This window comes from Haemorhous mexicanus, chromosome 17 (assembly GCF_027477595.1).
Source record: "Haemorhous mexicanus isolate bHaeMex1 chromosome 17, bHaeMex1.pri, whole genome shotgun sequence".
In the NCBI taxonomy this organism is placed as follows: Eukaryota; Metazoa; Chordata; class Aves; order Passeriformes; family Fringillidae; genus Haemorhous; species Haemorhous mexicanus.
Window position 1 is genome coordinate 8,738,427 of NC_082357.1, and position 16,423 is coordinate 8,754,849.

Below are 16,423 nucleotides of genomic sequence, written 5' to 3' on the forward strand. Positions count from 1 at the left end.
GCAGCTGTCACTCAAAGCCCGCGGCGTGGTTGCCATGGGAACAAGGGGCGGCCCCTGGCGGGTGAGGCGGGAACTGCCGCGGGAGCGGCGCTGAGGGCGGGGCGGGAGTTGAGGGCGGGGCGGGAGCGGCGCTGAGGGCGGGGCGGGAGCTGAGGGCGGGGCGGGAGCTGAGGGCGGGGCGGGGCGGGAGCGGCGCTGAGGGCGGGGCGGGAGCGGCGCTGAGGGCGGGGCGGGAGCTGAGGGCGGGGCGGGAGCTGAGGGCGGGGCGGGGCGGGAGCGGCGCTGAGGCAGGCCCAGGGCGGCCCCCACAGCCACAGTGAGCGAACGGCGCCAGGCGGTGAGGTAAAATAAATAGCGTTTATTGAACGGTCATTCCTTTAAAATGAGCACAGAGAACATTCCGAAATATTATATGAAAAAGATAGTGTCTCACATTATCTAAGAGCGGGCTAATAGAGATTTCAAACAATAAACGCAGTTTTGTACAAGAAATCCTTAATCGCAATCTTTAAATAAAGGACTGGGTTAGTAGCCCACAGGGACACACGGTTGTCTGATACCTGAACTGCTGGGACCATGTGTAAGACAGAGAAATGAGAAATTAAGGGGTGCTGACACACTATTGCCAACCAATAATTTAACTCTGAAATATTCACATTTTAGAACACATAGACCAGTAGTCAAGATGTTCATACAAGAATAAAACACAAATAATAATGACTTAAAACGTTAAAAAAAAACCCCAAAAATGCCCCTCCACAGCAGCAAGGCTGGTGCCCCAGCAATGCTGTGCCTGCTGGCTTCTTCCTACCCCAAGTGTTCATTCAGAGCTCTTTTATCAGCTTATTTTGTCTGAACCATTTTATGACCAGTTATCCAGTGTTCAACTGCTCTTTCTACTTCAGAGCAGCATAAATAGCAAACCATCACCTCTAAAAATATTTAGAAAACTGATTTCAAACTCATGCCATATTTTCTTTTCCTATGCACTATTTCAACATACTTCCATACATCTTTTTTAAAACTAAAGCAAATGAAAACATATAAAACCATACCTTCTACCTCCCTCGTGATTCTTACAGGTTAATTTGTAAAAACAGTACAAAAGGGTTTCAGTTCTGATCACATTTTACCCAAACTCCCTGAAAAAATAGGGATGTAACAAATCCCAACAGCTCTGAAGCTGTGTGAGCGTTAAAGTATCCTTTTTTGAACAGCTCTAACAGTGTAAATCAGCTGAATTTCCAAGTTTTGGAAACGTTAAGCCTCAGACCACAAGCACCATTACAGAGACCACAGTCCTGGGGTGCCAGTCAGCTGCTCAGGTTTTAGAAGCTGCAAATGCTTTGGCTGTTATCTTCTTGTTCTGGGAGTTTCAGGAAGTCAAGTTCTTAAGGCTTGTGTGGTTTTTAAGGCTACTTCTGAGCTTCTGCTATCTTTCTGATTAGGAACATCTTGTCACGACTCTCCTGGAAAGACAGAAGAACAAGAATGCTCCACATGAACAATGTTAATACAAGTCATCTACAACAGCTCATTTCTGCATTAGAAATAGGTGCACTCACCAGTTGTACTCCCCCAGCACACTCTCAACTGCCTGAACAATTTCAAGCTTACAATGGCCTTGACTTCATTTATCTCACCTCAGGTTACACATTACCAGTTCTGCACTGAGCCTAGTAAAAACATCTCACACACCTCAAAATTTAAACCCATGCTTCCAGGAAGTTGAACAAGAGCAAGCAAACAAAAATGAAAAATCACAGAAGACTTTTGAGAATTCCCGGCTGATTTGTGAACCCTTCAAAAAGCAGGAAGGCTTTTGTTCCTAAATTTCTCACTCCTGAAAAAGCTCTCCCCAGTAAGTGTTTTTCTGCACACAGGTTGTTAAATGCCATATCTGAAAGAAGCACATATCAAGAAATGAGCTATTTAATAACAAAGTGAGAAGTCTCACTGCTGAGGCTGAGTTCTGACTCCAGCAGTTTGTCAGATCACAGCACACAAATGTTGCCAAACTTGGCAGTGGCTTGGGATGGCCACAAAGCAGCATTTCTGCTCTGGCACCCTTCTCCAGAGGGCTGGGAGTGCTGACTTGTTCCACTTTCAGTACCTGCTCAAGCACTTCTGGGCCTACACTCAAGAGCAAGACCAGAAAAGATGCAGTAGAAATACAGGCCTGGAGGGCAAGGTAAGAATTTGGGTTGTTTGTGAGGGCAGAGAAGGAAACAGAAGTGGAGGTTGTGCAAGATGGTGGAGAGGACAGGAAACACAGGATTCAGTTACTTTGGCAGAAAAAACCATGCAGATAATTGAATTTAAATAAGGCAACAGATGAAAAACAGGGACACAGCTTCTCAGGGGCACATCTCTTGCATGTGTGTTGCCTGATATAACCAGACTTTATTGCAGTTGCAGCTGGTACCCAAGAAAATCAACTCTACTGAGAAATACCACAATGCTTTGGTTATTTTTCCTGGGTAATTTGTAAAACATTCTTTACTGCCTGTTGCAAACACCAAATATCCAGGAGATTATGAAAACCAATATTTCTCTCATTTCTGCACCCCTAAAGTTCTCTTTGTTATGTGAGTAAAGTGTTGGGTCAGATCTTACCAAAACCAGTTGTTCTCTCAGCTGTTCAACCACTCGTTTGTGTGCTCGAGCCAAGGCAATAACATAGAACATAATGATGCTGTAAACAACAAAAAAAACCCCATAAAACATAATGATGCTGTAAACAACAAACAAAAAGGGAGGACTTGAGCTTTCCTATGTATGTAATAACAAGCTCAGCTAAGGAGAACACACAAATGTGTGCTACAAAAGGAAGGGCTGCGTGGAATCCTAAATAAGACACATGGCTTTTCAAGCACAGAAGTTTTAGAAAGCATCAGGTAATAAGGCTCCAAAATTTGCAAACAGTTTAGTTTAAATGAAATGCAAAAACCTCCATTTAAACTTAAGAAAAACAGTCCTTTTTATTGGAAGACTGACCAGACCCTGGAACAGTGTTGTGGAGTCTCTGTATCTTTGGAAATACTGAAAATCTAACTGGGTATGGTTCCTGCTCTACTTGACCCTGTTTTGAACAGGAGAATTAGGTTAAACTCTCTCTACAGGTGGCATCCAACCTTAAAAATTCTATGCTTCTGCACTGAATTTCATCTTACAGAATGACTGCTTTGGGAGTTTTGTTTTTTCAGACTAGGGTTTGTGGATAGGAGTTGTGATCACAAGGCTTACAGTAAAAATTTGCAGAGGATTCACAGTTAACATTTTTGAGAAGGACATTGTTGAATATGGGATGTGCAAGAGGAAATGGAAGCTGATGAGTGTGAACACATGGGCAAAGACATAAGGGCTGAGGATTCATATGGGTTTTGATGCTTTTCACTGCAAATGGAAAATCTGGCCTAATAGATGCTTGGTATGAGTTCAGTAAGCAAGGAAATGAAGCTGCATAAGGGAATCAAATCTCCACAGTACTCACCAAAGGATCACAAAAAAAGGCACTGCAAAGGCTTCTGATGAAATGCCAAAAAGGAACTGCTGCAGACCTGTTGGAAACCCAAGTATTGTATCTGGAATAACTTCCCACGAAGTGTTAAAATTCATGAACGGCCCACATGCCTTGGAAGAGGGGATACTGTCAAAGAAGCAGAATAGAAAGATGTTACACCAAAATGTAAAGATAAAATAATCCAGCACAAACCCAGCACCAGTTTGGTGACACAGTAGAAGCGTCCTACATCTATAAAACTGTAATTTTTGTTTATCTGAACTAAGCTATAAGTTTATGTGTTATACCCTATATATTTTATTCCATTAACCATTCTAAGGGTGTGTGTCTGCTTTTACAGAACTGACAAGCTTTGAACAAGTGTCAACTTCACAGAACTTAAAATTGTCACTTACCGTGCTATGCTGAATGCCAGAGGGACAAAAGCCAAGAGGAGCCCAATCAACAGCACCACCAGGAAGAAAAAGTTGGAACTTGATGCCCTTATAGGCTTTGCTGCAGGTTTGCGTGTGTGTATCAAAACAATCTGAAGAGGGAAGGTGAGTAAAACTGTTACCAGTACATCTATATAGATATACAAATATACTTCCCCCAGCAACTGAATTTTCCATTCTCTAATATGGCACCAGCCACCACACAACCACCTCCTTTGATATGTATGAGCTGAGAAGGGCTAAGACAAGACTGCCTCACATTTTGGTGTAATTCAATGTCTCCTAATTTGTGTAAGAATTTGATCCAGAGGACCTCACACACTTGCACAGAGTCAACTGACACAGGCATTTGGTGTATGACCCATGGCACTGACTTTGGCTTTGTTCTGCCACATCTTCACTGGATGCATCCCCTCTTGCAAGACCTAAAGTGTTAGCAGGAATTGGAGGCACAGAAGGAGCTGTGTGGACACTGAGCAAAACTTCTGATAGTCAGAAATCACATGAACATCCAGCCCAGCTTGGATTTTCCATTTTGCTCCCAAATTTTTAGCAGTTTTGCAAAATTTTGTCCAAGTTCTAAGCTGTGTTGCTAGTAAATAGATTACTGCAGGAAAGTCTTATAAACTAGCTTTGTTACATAAAATGCTTTTTTTTAAAAAAAAAGGCAAATAATTTGAGAAGTAGTAATTGAAATGTGGCTTTGCTTGATTTCAAAGTAAAATTCTACTGTCTGTTGAAAGCACAAAACCTTACTGAAAATGGAATATCATTGGCTCATTCTATCCACTGCATCCACAGGTGGTTTTGGGGTTTTTTGTGGGTTTTTAATCACCTGCATATCTATATGCCTGCATTACAAACACCACAGAAATGTACTCAAATTTTTATCAAGCACATGCCCTCATTACCTTTTTAATATAGAAGATGATGAAGTATTTTATAGTTGCTATTGCAGGGAGAAGTGGTGAAAAGAAGGTTCCAATGAAGCAAATAGTCTGCCCATAAATGATTTCCAGGACATTGTCAGAAATTTCAAATTCCTTATGTCCAAACCACTGAACAAGCTTGCAAGAGCAATGAGTAACTAACAACCTGAAACCAAAGAGTATTTTTAGTCCTAAAGTGAAGTTGTAGAATTTAGATGCATTCTAACACATTTGAAACACACAGAACTTATCATTTAAGCATTAGACAACATAACAGAAAAGGTCTGAAGAAAAAAGCTCTCAAATATCAAAACCTATACAGCCATGTGAGTAGCAAACAAGTGCTTAAACCACCAGAAATATGTTTATGCTTTATTTTAAAACTAGTAATTTGGTTAGCAATATGGGGAAAGTAAAGCAGAAAAAATAAAATATGTTTCGTATGTCATTTGTAAAAATATGCTCAAAAAGCAGAGATACATACTTTCTGGGGAAGTCTGCAAACAGGGCCACAGCAAGAATTACAATAAAATCAAATATCATCAGTTTGTACATTTCTTGCCCAACATCAGATTCCCAGCACTATAAAAACAAGTCAGGAAAAACAAGATTAGCAGTCTAAATAAACAAGTGAAAAAGCAACAATCATCTCAGTTAACACCATGAAGGTTCAAATGCTATTAACTCCAATTTCTAAAATATTCAAGTGTTTTAAAGTTCCCATGCCAAGCTTTTCACTTTTGGTTTGGTTTGATTTTGGGGTTTTTTTGTGAGGTGGGGCATGGGGGGGTGTGGCTGGGTGTGTTTGGTTTGGTTTTGATGGTTGGGGTTTTTTTTTTGGCGGGGGGAGGTTATTTTGAGGAAAACCCATTTGCCTTAATGCCACAAAAGGTAGTAGCACAACGTCTCCAAAACACAGCTACCTCAGATAATCTTCATGGTGGACAGAAAGTGTGTGCTAAGGAAACATCTGCCACTGGACTAACTCTAATCAGAGTTTTAGACAAGCAAAGGTGTACAAAGTGTAACAACTGTATTGGTTTGCACTGAGCAGTGGGAATCAACACCAGGTATAGCATGAACAGCAACCCCAGGGCTCCTACTGAACACCTCCAGACAAGCAGCTCTCATGGAAAACAAATCTCTGTTCACAAGCTCAGATGATTAAACACCAAGATAAATCTGCTTACAGGATAGAGTTTGTAATTGTATCCACAGGGCTTACACTTGTCACTGTCACAGCCGGAGATCTGACTCCACAGTGAGAACAAGAGAACGCCAATACTGGCCAACCGCACGAAGACACACCTGGAAGAAAGGCAAAACCTAACTCCAAATGTGCCAAAACCCAGCCATTTAACACTTGACTCACCTTGTACAGGAGTCCAGGGAAGGCTTAAAACACAGAAGGGTCATGCAGACCTTTAACAGGGCAGCCAGCCAGATAATAAACACATTTCTTTCCTTAGTAGTAAGTTAAAATTGCTTTTGACCTTCCTAGCTTTACACTACAGTCCCCTGTTTCTTTTCTCAATAGTGTTCCTAGATCAGTCATTTCAGCTGTAGATCTTGATGCTGCAATGAGTTGCAATTCCCTCAGGTACAGTTCTGTGTGCAGCATTTCCATTTCATGTAGCTTCAGGCCTTCTGAGGCACTTGGCCAAATCCCAAATACAAAGCATGGACTTGTAGAGTTTAGGTGCTTCAACCCAGATCTTACTGCCTTAAGCTGCCAAACACCAGCTCTTACACTGAAGTATCTTTTACCCCAAAACTTTTAACTTCTACCTTGAGCAAAGCTGTACTTCAGTCACCACTGTACACTCACTTTTGCTCATTCAGGGAACTGCTGCATGCAAAGCAATGAATCCACAGCTCTGCAGCCATAAGTTCTCTACTGACTGTTTATTCAGGTTGAAGATGTCCAGACCACACAGCTAAATGGGACCAAGAAAAAAACTTGGACACTGAGATGATTGCACTGCACTGTCATCAAAACACATTGTTCCCAGATTTAAAATTTCCAACTAAACACTGGCCAAACAATGCCTCCTTGGTTTCTAGAGCCAACTTCTCTGCTTCTTGATGTTTCAATGTTTACAATACATACAGCCTACCAAGAAGAAGTTGCTGAAACATCCAAAGTCACAATAAAACCATCTTTACCTCAGGAGTGTCAGCTTGATTTCAAAGGCTGGTGTATACTCTTCAAATTTGATCAGAAACGCAAAGATCAGAGGACCAATGAAGTTGGCCAGTGTGATCACCATGGAAGGCAAATACTGCACTAAGAGATTAACCTGGGAGTTTGCATTGTCAATGTCCTGCAGGAGAAGAGATGAGACAAACACAATGCTTAGAGAAACACACCTTCCTGAGCTTGCTGCCTCCAGCTACACACCAGCCTGCCTTGACCAGGATCCAGGCAGCATCTTTTACTCTGTCTTCATCCTCCACTGACATTTGCATTGGCAATAAGAATCAACACCATGTGTATGTAACATGAATGGCAAACCCAGGGCTGATTCTGAATACCTCCAGACAAGCAAATTTCATGGAAAATAAATCTCTCTCCTTTATAGGAGCCTGATCACTGCTATCTCTGCAGTTTGCTGCTACACACCTTCGCTTTCTCCTGTTCCTTTCATCAGGAACTCCCTCCCCTTCCAGGTAAGAGTATTTCTGTGCTTCCTCAAAGCTTCTGTTTAAAGAGGTTGAATTCACCAAGGTTTCTGTCTGACTGTTGCTAACCAGCACCAAGGCTACCAGGTTTTACAGTTTTTCCAAGTGCAGACACTTTTCAATTTATTCTTACTGGTGCCAAGCAGCTCCCCTGACTTTCCTACCACCCTGACAAGCTCCTCTAACTGCTCATTAAGACAGGGTCAAGATATCAGCCCTTCTACTTAAAGCCCACAGTAAGTGAAGCTGTTCTTGAAGTAGTTCAGTGTTGTGCAGTCCTCTTCTCTGCCCTCAAACAATACCTCTGACACAAACTCATTTAGCCCCCATTTCCTGCTTCTGTCCCAGCAATCCTGGCAGTTTACAGAAGTTCAGAATTAGGTCCACCATGAGCACAACTTTCCTTGTGAACAGCTAAGTCCATCACACCAGGAACTTACAGAGGGGAGAGAAAAATTGTGGTCCCCATTTCTACCAGATAATCAAACCCTGAGGTCCTACAGAGAAGTCAATTACTTTTGTGAAGCTGTCATAACCAAAAGCTTGTCTGCTTTGTTCTGCTTCTGAACCACTCTTTCCATCTGCTTGTCCTGCCAGAGGTGAAACCAACTCAACCTGATTCTTTCTGCTAGTGATGCAAGAACCTTTGCTTCTGAAAACTGCTGTGTGATCAAAGCCTTCCTGTTTCCTCACACAGGGTAACTCAAGCCACAAGACAGATCACAATCTTCACTCTGCCTTCCCCTGAAGTGCATTTTTGCAGCTGACAGCGAACCAGATCACGTGAAACTGATCATGATGAAGTTTGATTTAACCAGGTCAGTTCTCCCAGCCAGTTCACCGTCTGGACCCAGCAGATCAGTGAGGTGAGCGCAGTTACAAGGGAAGGGTAGTGAGGGCTGCTCTTCTTGTCAGCTCCAAGGCACTCAACACTGAAGCCTCTGCAGCAATGGGAGACATTACTGGGGAGACTTTTTTGGCACATGGTTCTTGATCTTTCCTGCTCTCATCTACTAAAAAAATTCTAAGTCTGTAGAAAGCATTTTCAGATCCCTGCATGAAAGGTGCTATATTAAGATACTTGACTCTTTCACAATAGTTCCTCTTGCTGTAATCACCAGCCTTCACCAAATCTGTCCTAGTGTCATTTCTTATACTCACATTGGAGTTTTCTTGAGAGAAGACAGTTACTCTATAAATTGAGTAAAAACATCCTGATAAAATGGCAATGACAATTATATTTATAAATATTCTCAGAGAGTAGATGCGAAGCTTTTCTCCCATTCTCCTCTCAGCTATTTTTTGCTTCAGTTTTTCTTCCTGCAAGTCCGTCTACAAAGAAAAGAAAAAAAGAGATGCAGTTTTTTTGATGCAGCATACAACACTTAGCACTATGTCTTCTACCCCTGAGAAGTGCAAATCTGTAGCCTGTTCCAGGAGAGTCACTCCAGTGCCTGCCCAAGCACACAGAACAGAGTGTCTTTTCTTTGACAAAACAGGTCCATGCAGGAATGGAAGCCCCTGTGTGCTCAGCCTCCTCGAGCTGAGGGCTCTGTAGCCAAAGACAAGTGTCCTGCAATCCTCTCTACTGTATCAGTAACACATTCCCTTGAGGACAGACAGTTTGCCTGTTTGTTGAGAGAGACTGATCTCAGCTTGAAACTAAACTGAAATGGGTAAACCAGTCACTCATCTCATTACTTCTGCAGCTAAGTAACCAGCCCTCACCACTATGGCACAAAACTCCTTCTACTCTTTGTGAAGGAAAACTGGGGGATGGCACTGAAAGAAGGAAGTACAGTCTTGAGCAGCTTGTCTTGTAAACTTGGTGTATTTCACCTTAACTGACATGAAAATATAGTATCTCCTGTGAAGGCAATTTAACCTGGGCAAACCCACATAACACCCATATAAGTGTCTTTTCTGAGGATTTATGTCCATCAAACAGTAATATTAAGGGGCTAGTTCTTTTAAGATGTGTGTTCTGGAGGCAAAGTGTAGCAAGTGAAGGAGGTTCTGATTCTATTATGAAAATAGATGACTGTGAACTTCACTAGAGCAGAAAGCAACTCACTGTAATTTATGAAATCTGTAATTACTGCTTTGTGGTTTGAAGTGGAAGCATCTTCTCAAAGGTAATTTTTTCACTACACAAATCTCTGCTTCCAGTGTACAGAGAGCAAAAAGAAGGTCCTTGTTTTACCAAAAGAACCTTTCAGACTTTTTTCGGAGCTTTATCATTTGGGAAATCTATAGCTGCATCAGCATTTTGTATGTGCATGTGTGCCAAAGACACCTAGTGAGAATTTTTCAGTATCTTCTTACTGCAACATTACTCTCAAGCAGTACAAAGAGCACCATCTGAATTTTATTTCTCCCCAAATTACTGCTTACTACATGCTTAAACCCCAGAACGTTCAAACTCATCCCTGCAGGGTTTTGCCTGCAGCTGGGACAGCTTTTCCTGTTGGACTATGCAGAAACTAACACAGGAAGCTGGACTGGAGTGTGAGGAAGAGGCAGATAAGAAAAGCAGCTAACAGGCTGGCGTCGGTCCCCAGTGCATGGGGGAAGGGCCAACAACATCCGTGCCAATCCTTCTCACGTTGCACGACTCCAGCTACCTAGAAAGCATGCAAGAGGATGTGGGCTGCACCCCCAAAACAAGCAACTTCAATCCTTCTTAACTTTACTCCCTTATCTGCAAAATTGCACACGTCTTTTTTAGCCATCTAAGCTGTATGAAACCATAATCACAAAAAGCAGAAGTTACTCACCTGGAGCTCATGTTGCAAGCTCCGATGTTTCAGCCGGGCTGCACTTGGATCTGTAATGCAGAAGTCCCAGCCTGCAAAGACTTTGTTACAGTAACTCTGAAATGGATCTGCATCGTGCACTAAGTTGTGCCTAAAGCCTTCCACAGACCTAGAGAAAAATTAGTGAGAAGATGTATTTTATGCACAGGAAAAACACACACAAGGAACCTGGCTGATCAAAGACTAAATGACCCCCTCAGTGAGCAAACTGTCACCTTTGCTTAGTACCAGCCAGTGTTTGGGACTCTTTCAGTGTGAGATTCTGCAGCAGCTGACCCTGACTGATACAAGTTATTCCCACCTGGACTTCACCACAGTCACACCTTCCCACCTCACCCAGACTCAGCAAAGGAAACTGAGATGGCACAAGTAAAACTCAATCAAAAACCCCTAAAAAAAAATCCTCCAACAAATTCAGTATAGTTGAGGGGCTTTAACTTATAGGTATGCATACATATGAAAAACTGATACTTCAAATTGTTTTCTTTTTCCCAAGCACTCCAAATGCTACTGTGGCACTGCATACTCAGGCAAAAGACTCCCCATTTCCACACAAACAGCTCTAGAAAATAGTATGTTCCCTTCAAGAAGAATTACAATCTAAACTGTGCAACAAATAACAATAAATAAACAATACCAACATCTTTACCTCTTTATTATCCAGAGGAAACTTAAGGCAAGGTAGGCAAATGTAGCCAGCAGGTATGCAAGTGGCAAATTGTACCTCATGATACTGATCCATACAGCATCTATTGAGTAATAGCCATAAAACAAACTTGTCACTTCAAGGAATCCCTGTGAAAATGAAGTTGGAATAGAATTTGTAACAGCAGCAACAACTGCCCCATAAAATCCAACACAGCATTAAGCAAGTAAATTTTGTAAATTTAAAATTAGGGCCTTCAGCAAGCTACAAGTCTGTAGCTTCTAAATACTGCCATTGCCTCTACCAAACTATAGTGCAGGCACTGTGTGCTTAAAATCCCTCCCCTCTCCAACCAAAGAGCTGCAGGACACAGACACTGGTACCCTACATAGTGAGCACAATAGGCAGTGTGCTCCAGAATAATAAGGGGTAGCAGCTGGGGAGGAGAGGCACAGGCTGCAGCACATGGCCAGCCAGGCCTTGTGCTCACTCAGTAAAAGTCGTTTTGAAAACTGCCCTTCTCAGAGATAACATACTCCAGTGATGCATATGCCTTATCATTTCTCAAAATTACCAAAGCTTCATTCCACAAGTATTTTTTTTTTTTAATTTTAAATGTTACATGAGACACTTAATTAGAAAAACCCCACTAATTACTTACGGTGCCACTGAGCAAATCTTTGAGGTAAGTGTAGAAGTACACAAGTCCCTTATTACCACTAGGTTTATAAATTGTGCAGATATCTGTCACAAGAAAGGTATGAAAAGTCACTCAAATGGTAATGCCCACTGAACTGCAAGATCACATTAATTCAAACATACCACACTCATAAAAAGGCTTTCCTTTTTTTCTGGGAGGTGGAGAAGAAGCTGATGGAAAGGGGGAATCTTACAACAGCTGTACATAAGAGAAGATGTTTACCTGTGTTCTTTGGAGAAATGTAAGCAATGGTACTGTTGAATAGTCCATATTTAGAAATTACGGTGGGAAGAGTAACAAAACTGAACATCAGGATAAAAATTATAAAGTTCAGCAGGACCAGAAAGCGCAGGAAGGAGAAGTAGGACTGGATGCCAGTACCAAATTTCCCTGGGAATAAAAGAAACATGTGCCAATAATTAAGATGATAAAACCATTGAAAATACAAAGAGAGCAGATTATAAAATCAGTTTCACTGAACCGAAGAAACATTTTTAAAGCTAGTTTTAAGTACTATGGACTTTTAGCAATATAACTGAAATGCAGGTTGGACATATCAATAATTTCTTCCAATATATTCCCTTCTACCATATCATGGATTTTACATTCAGCAATAGTAAGGGAAGAAAGTAACTTCTTAAGCACATGTAGTTATATCTGAAACTATGCTCACACAGGTAAAACTGCCAATAACAGAAGCAACTTTCCAGAGGAGAAGTGGACATCAGACAAGAAATACCTTCTATGCTGTGAATATCACGTCGCCAAAGCACCAGGTAAGATGACAAGCCCTTGACTTCACTAAGTGCTTTTTTCAATGATTTTCTGCTAGTTCTTCTCCACTTCTCCCATCTGGATAAACGTTCTGTTTCAGCCTGCTGAGAGTGCCTAAGAATCCAGAAATACAGTTACTGAGCACAAAAAATAATTTTTCTCTCCATGTAACAGAGCTTAGCAGGATGGAGCCTGCCCACAGCCTTCAGGGGAATAGCTACAGACACACAAGCTCTCCCCATCTGATCTTGCTGGTAATGGCAACATCAACTTAATTCAAATTGGGCAAGCTGTCTCATGAAAACCACTCACCTCTCTTGGAGAAAAAACAAATAAACAAAGAACCCCCGCCCCCCCCAAAAAAACAAAACAAAATTGACAACTATAGCTTTTTGAAATATTTGCTGGAAAGTGCCAATTCAATGAATTTGAGAAACTATTTTTTGCCAGCACCTCTGGGGATGCACTGTTCTAATAACAAGCTGCAAACAAACACTGAGAATGTGCCACTGTCTGTAATTTTTAATCACTCACTTATGGATTTTCATACTATATGAATACATTTGCATTTTAAAAAATGCTGCCTGGTCAGCAACAGCATCAAGGAGAATTCTGACTGGCTCAGAGTTTTTATTTTGTTGTTTATTTTAAGAAACCTTATAACCAGACAAAACTTTACAGAAACATAGCTTGAAAATGGACTTGTATGCAGCAAATTTTTTTCCAGCCTCTGACACCACTGAAGAAGGGCAGCAGTTAAGTAAGTACCCATAAGGACATGATGCTGTGGTACCAAGGTTTCAGTTTTAAAAGACTTGTAGTCAACCCTACTCATGTGCCCAAGGATGCACTGCCATGTGTGCTCCGTGTTGCCTGTCTCCTCATGGCTCGAGCATTTTGGCAGGAAGTCAAATTAAACCTATACAAACAATTAGGCAGCAGACGACCTCAGCTCTAAGAGCAAATACAGCCCCTCTCAAGAGATATCATTCTGTGGAAACTACAGGCTGCAGTTTGCAGTGTTTTAACTCTGCAGAACTGTCTGGCCCATGCTCGCCTTGCATTGTAAATAGAAGCGTGGGCTGCACATTCATCTGAGTTACAGAAGTTGAGTGTTCAGCTCTCAGGACGTTTGTGCCAAGCACTTTGTGTTGGCAGCTGCTGCACAAATGCAGATCACCGATCTGTAGAAGCGCCAGGAAGCCCCACCAGAATCTCTCAGTGCTAACATGTGTAAACAAGCCTGGGACATTGCAACTTCACTCCTCCCTCCAGTTCCTTTTTCTTGAAGAGCTGAACTTTAGATACCCAACTTCAAATAAAAATTCAAGGTCTTGAGCACTTTCCTTTACCATGACCTAGATCTTCTACTGTTTCTTGCGTACAGGCTATAGAGTTAAACTCCAGGGTCAGGCTGTTTGCCACTGCTCTTGCAACAGAGTAGCTCTTGTTCTCCCTGGAGTACCAGACATCAACTGCACTTCCACCTCTCTTCTGGTTCATAACTAGAACCTGTACCTGACTAGAACCTGTACTGAACCAATGTACCTGATTTAAAGGTGCAGCTGTAGTCTGACAGTGCAAAACCACATCCTGTATCCTCTGTCCTCAAAGCAGCTTTAAGCCCAGCACTGAGACATGAGACAACAAGCACTGAAATTCAGGCGGGGCAAAGCAAGGTCTTTGCAATCCATCCCTCCGGGGGGTTACCACCCCGGGGGGCAGGAACAGCCCACAGGAAAGAGTCATTTGAAAAGGAATGGGGCGGGGGGAGAAGATAAAAAGAACAAAGGTCCTGGGAAGCTTCCTATCAACTGTACAGAGCCACAGCAGAGAGAGCAATGCATTGTGTAAGAGCAGCTAAGCAGACTCAAGAGCAGAAACATTCGCATAGCAGCGGGGGGGGGGGGGGGGGGGTGTTCATGCAGAGAACTCACAGTGATCCTTGAAAGCAAAAAACTCTGAGAAAAAAAAAGTACCAAAAACCCAAAACGAAAAACAGTGAGAAACGCGTTTGTTTGCTACAGGTAATTCCCAGTTTTGACTAATTTCTTCCAATTCAATCTACTTCTGCCCCCAGTCAGCGAATCCCTCGTGCCAGCCAAGAGCACTCGGGCACTTTCTTGTCAGAATCACATGCCACAGGGTGAAACAGATACAGCCAAACCTAGTTCTCCTCCACCCTTCCAGCGCACCTGGGTTGTGTTTCGGAAAAAGTCATTAAAAAAAAACAAACCAAGGAAGAAACGCGTAAAATTAACCTTGTTCTCCTCTTCTGTGCCATGCACATCGGGAGCTCTCTGGCAGGGCACTCAGCCTGTTCGCCTGTCTCCTGCGGCAGCGCCCGGGCCGAGTCCCCGCGGCTGCCGGCGGTGCCCAGCAGGGCCGGCCGGCGCTCCTGAGTGCCCCCACGGCGCCTCCGCGCCGACTGGCAGCTGGGCAGCTCCTGCAGGAAACCCACAGGTGCGGCGCCGTGCGGCTCCTCGGCAAGGAGAGAGAGCCCTGCGAGGGAGAGACAGGCGCTGCGGGTCGGGGGTCGCGGCACCAGGGCAGCCGGGACCCCGCAGCCCCGCGAGGGGCGAGGCGAGGGCAGCGCCGCTGCTCCGCTCCCGCGCTGTGCCTCCATCCCCCCGCCACCTGCGGCCGCCCCGCCTGCCCCGCGCCCTCACCGCCGCTGTCCCGCTGCCATCCCGGCCCCGCGGCAGCCCCCAGCCCGCTCATGTCTGCGGGGGAAGCCAGAGTCCCGCGCCGGTGTTGCCGTTTCCGGGCGGCTGCCGGGAGCGGGGCTGGCGGGCGTGGTGAGCCCCGGGGCCGCCTTCCCCCGGCCCACGCCCGCCGGGGGTGCCCGCAGCCAACAGGATCGCATTTTGGGGCAGCAGAGTCTTTCTGTTCCTCTTAGCCCAGGCTTGTTTTAAACTTTCCGTGAAGATACACGGCAGGGTGTAAAGGCTCCTGCCATCAGCCCGCTCTCTCCGCTAGAAGGGGCTCACGCACCCCAGGTGCGGGGCTGGGGGTGTTCTGGGCATCTCTCACCCTCGCTTGGCTTGGAAATCAGTTTAGTTTCAATGTCTTCCGTCAGTACTAACCGCCCGTGGTGGTGCTGGGTGCTGTAAAAGCCTACAAACTCCCATGCTTTGTCAACTCTCATTAGGTCACAAGCCCCAACTCACAGCTTGTTCTGGGGCTGGACGCAGTGGCGCAGGCTGCAGTGGAAACAACGCACCTTTACTCTTGGATGTGAAAACTTGGTGTGAAGTGGAGCAAGTAAAGTCAGTAGAAGCTCAACCTTTTTTCCATCTGAGAGCGAGCGTGGGTTTTGTGTGAACTTGTAGTAAACGTCTCAGAGAGACTTATTTCTTGGAACAATTCTTGCCTTTTGTGTGAAAACAGCATGTGTGACAAATAAAGAAATGAAACCTCCAAAAGTCTCAAAAGCCTTATGTGGAGAGGAAAAAAAATTATTTCTAGCCTTTCTTACTTTATTCTACTGATATTTAAAAGATAACCAGATTATTCTGAACATTCTTCATGCACTTTCTGCAGTAGTTTTAAAAATAAGTCATTATTAGGCTTCAGAATGCTGAATCAGACACAAATGAGCATGTTTCTTCTTTTAGCTGTGTGTCATCAGCTCAGATATGTTCTTCAAATTGCTTTGCTGGCAACAATCTATGTAGGTAATCTGTTTTCGTAATAAAACCATAAAATGTTGATAAAAATAAAAGTTCTCAAAGTAATGTAGATGTAGACGTTTGTAATCTGTGTTACCAGCAGAGGTGAAAGGTATATCTTAAGGGGAATTGTTGTGAAATACTGAGACATGGAATTAAAGCGCAGCAACTTCCTTATTGCATTGAATGACTTAAAAAACCAACAAAGAAACACGCTGTGGAGGTGTTCTTGCCTTCGTGCTGGCAGA

The 16,423-nt window shown here is 43.5% G+C and overlaps 1 protein-coding gene across 1 annotated transcript; it reads right to left on the minus strand.

The window, feature by feature from the left end:
• Window positions 1–338: 338 nt before the first annotated feature.
• On the minus strand, window positions 339–15,282 carry TMC7 (transmembrane channel like 7). The gene is made up of 16 exons (XM_059861728.1): window positions 15,174–15,282; window positions 14,766–15,006; window positions 12,470–12,618; window positions 11,953–12,120; window positions 11,692–11,774; window positions 11,034–11,179; window positions 10,346–10,493; window positions 8,730–8,900; window positions 7,053–7,210; window positions 6,077–6,194; window positions 5,371–5,468; window positions 4,869–5,052; window positions 3,919–4,049; window positions 3,494–3,649; window positions 2,617–2,695; window positions 339–1,469 (listed from the first exon to the last, which is right to left on the minus strand). Exons 1-16 carry the CDS (start codon window positions 15,223–15,225, stop codon window positions 1,416–1,418), a joined length of 2,136 nt encoding a protein of 711 aa, XP_059717711.1. The 5' UTR covers window positions 15,226–15,282; the 3' UTR covers window positions 339–1,415.
• Window positions 15,283–16,423: the final 1,141 nt, after the last annotated feature.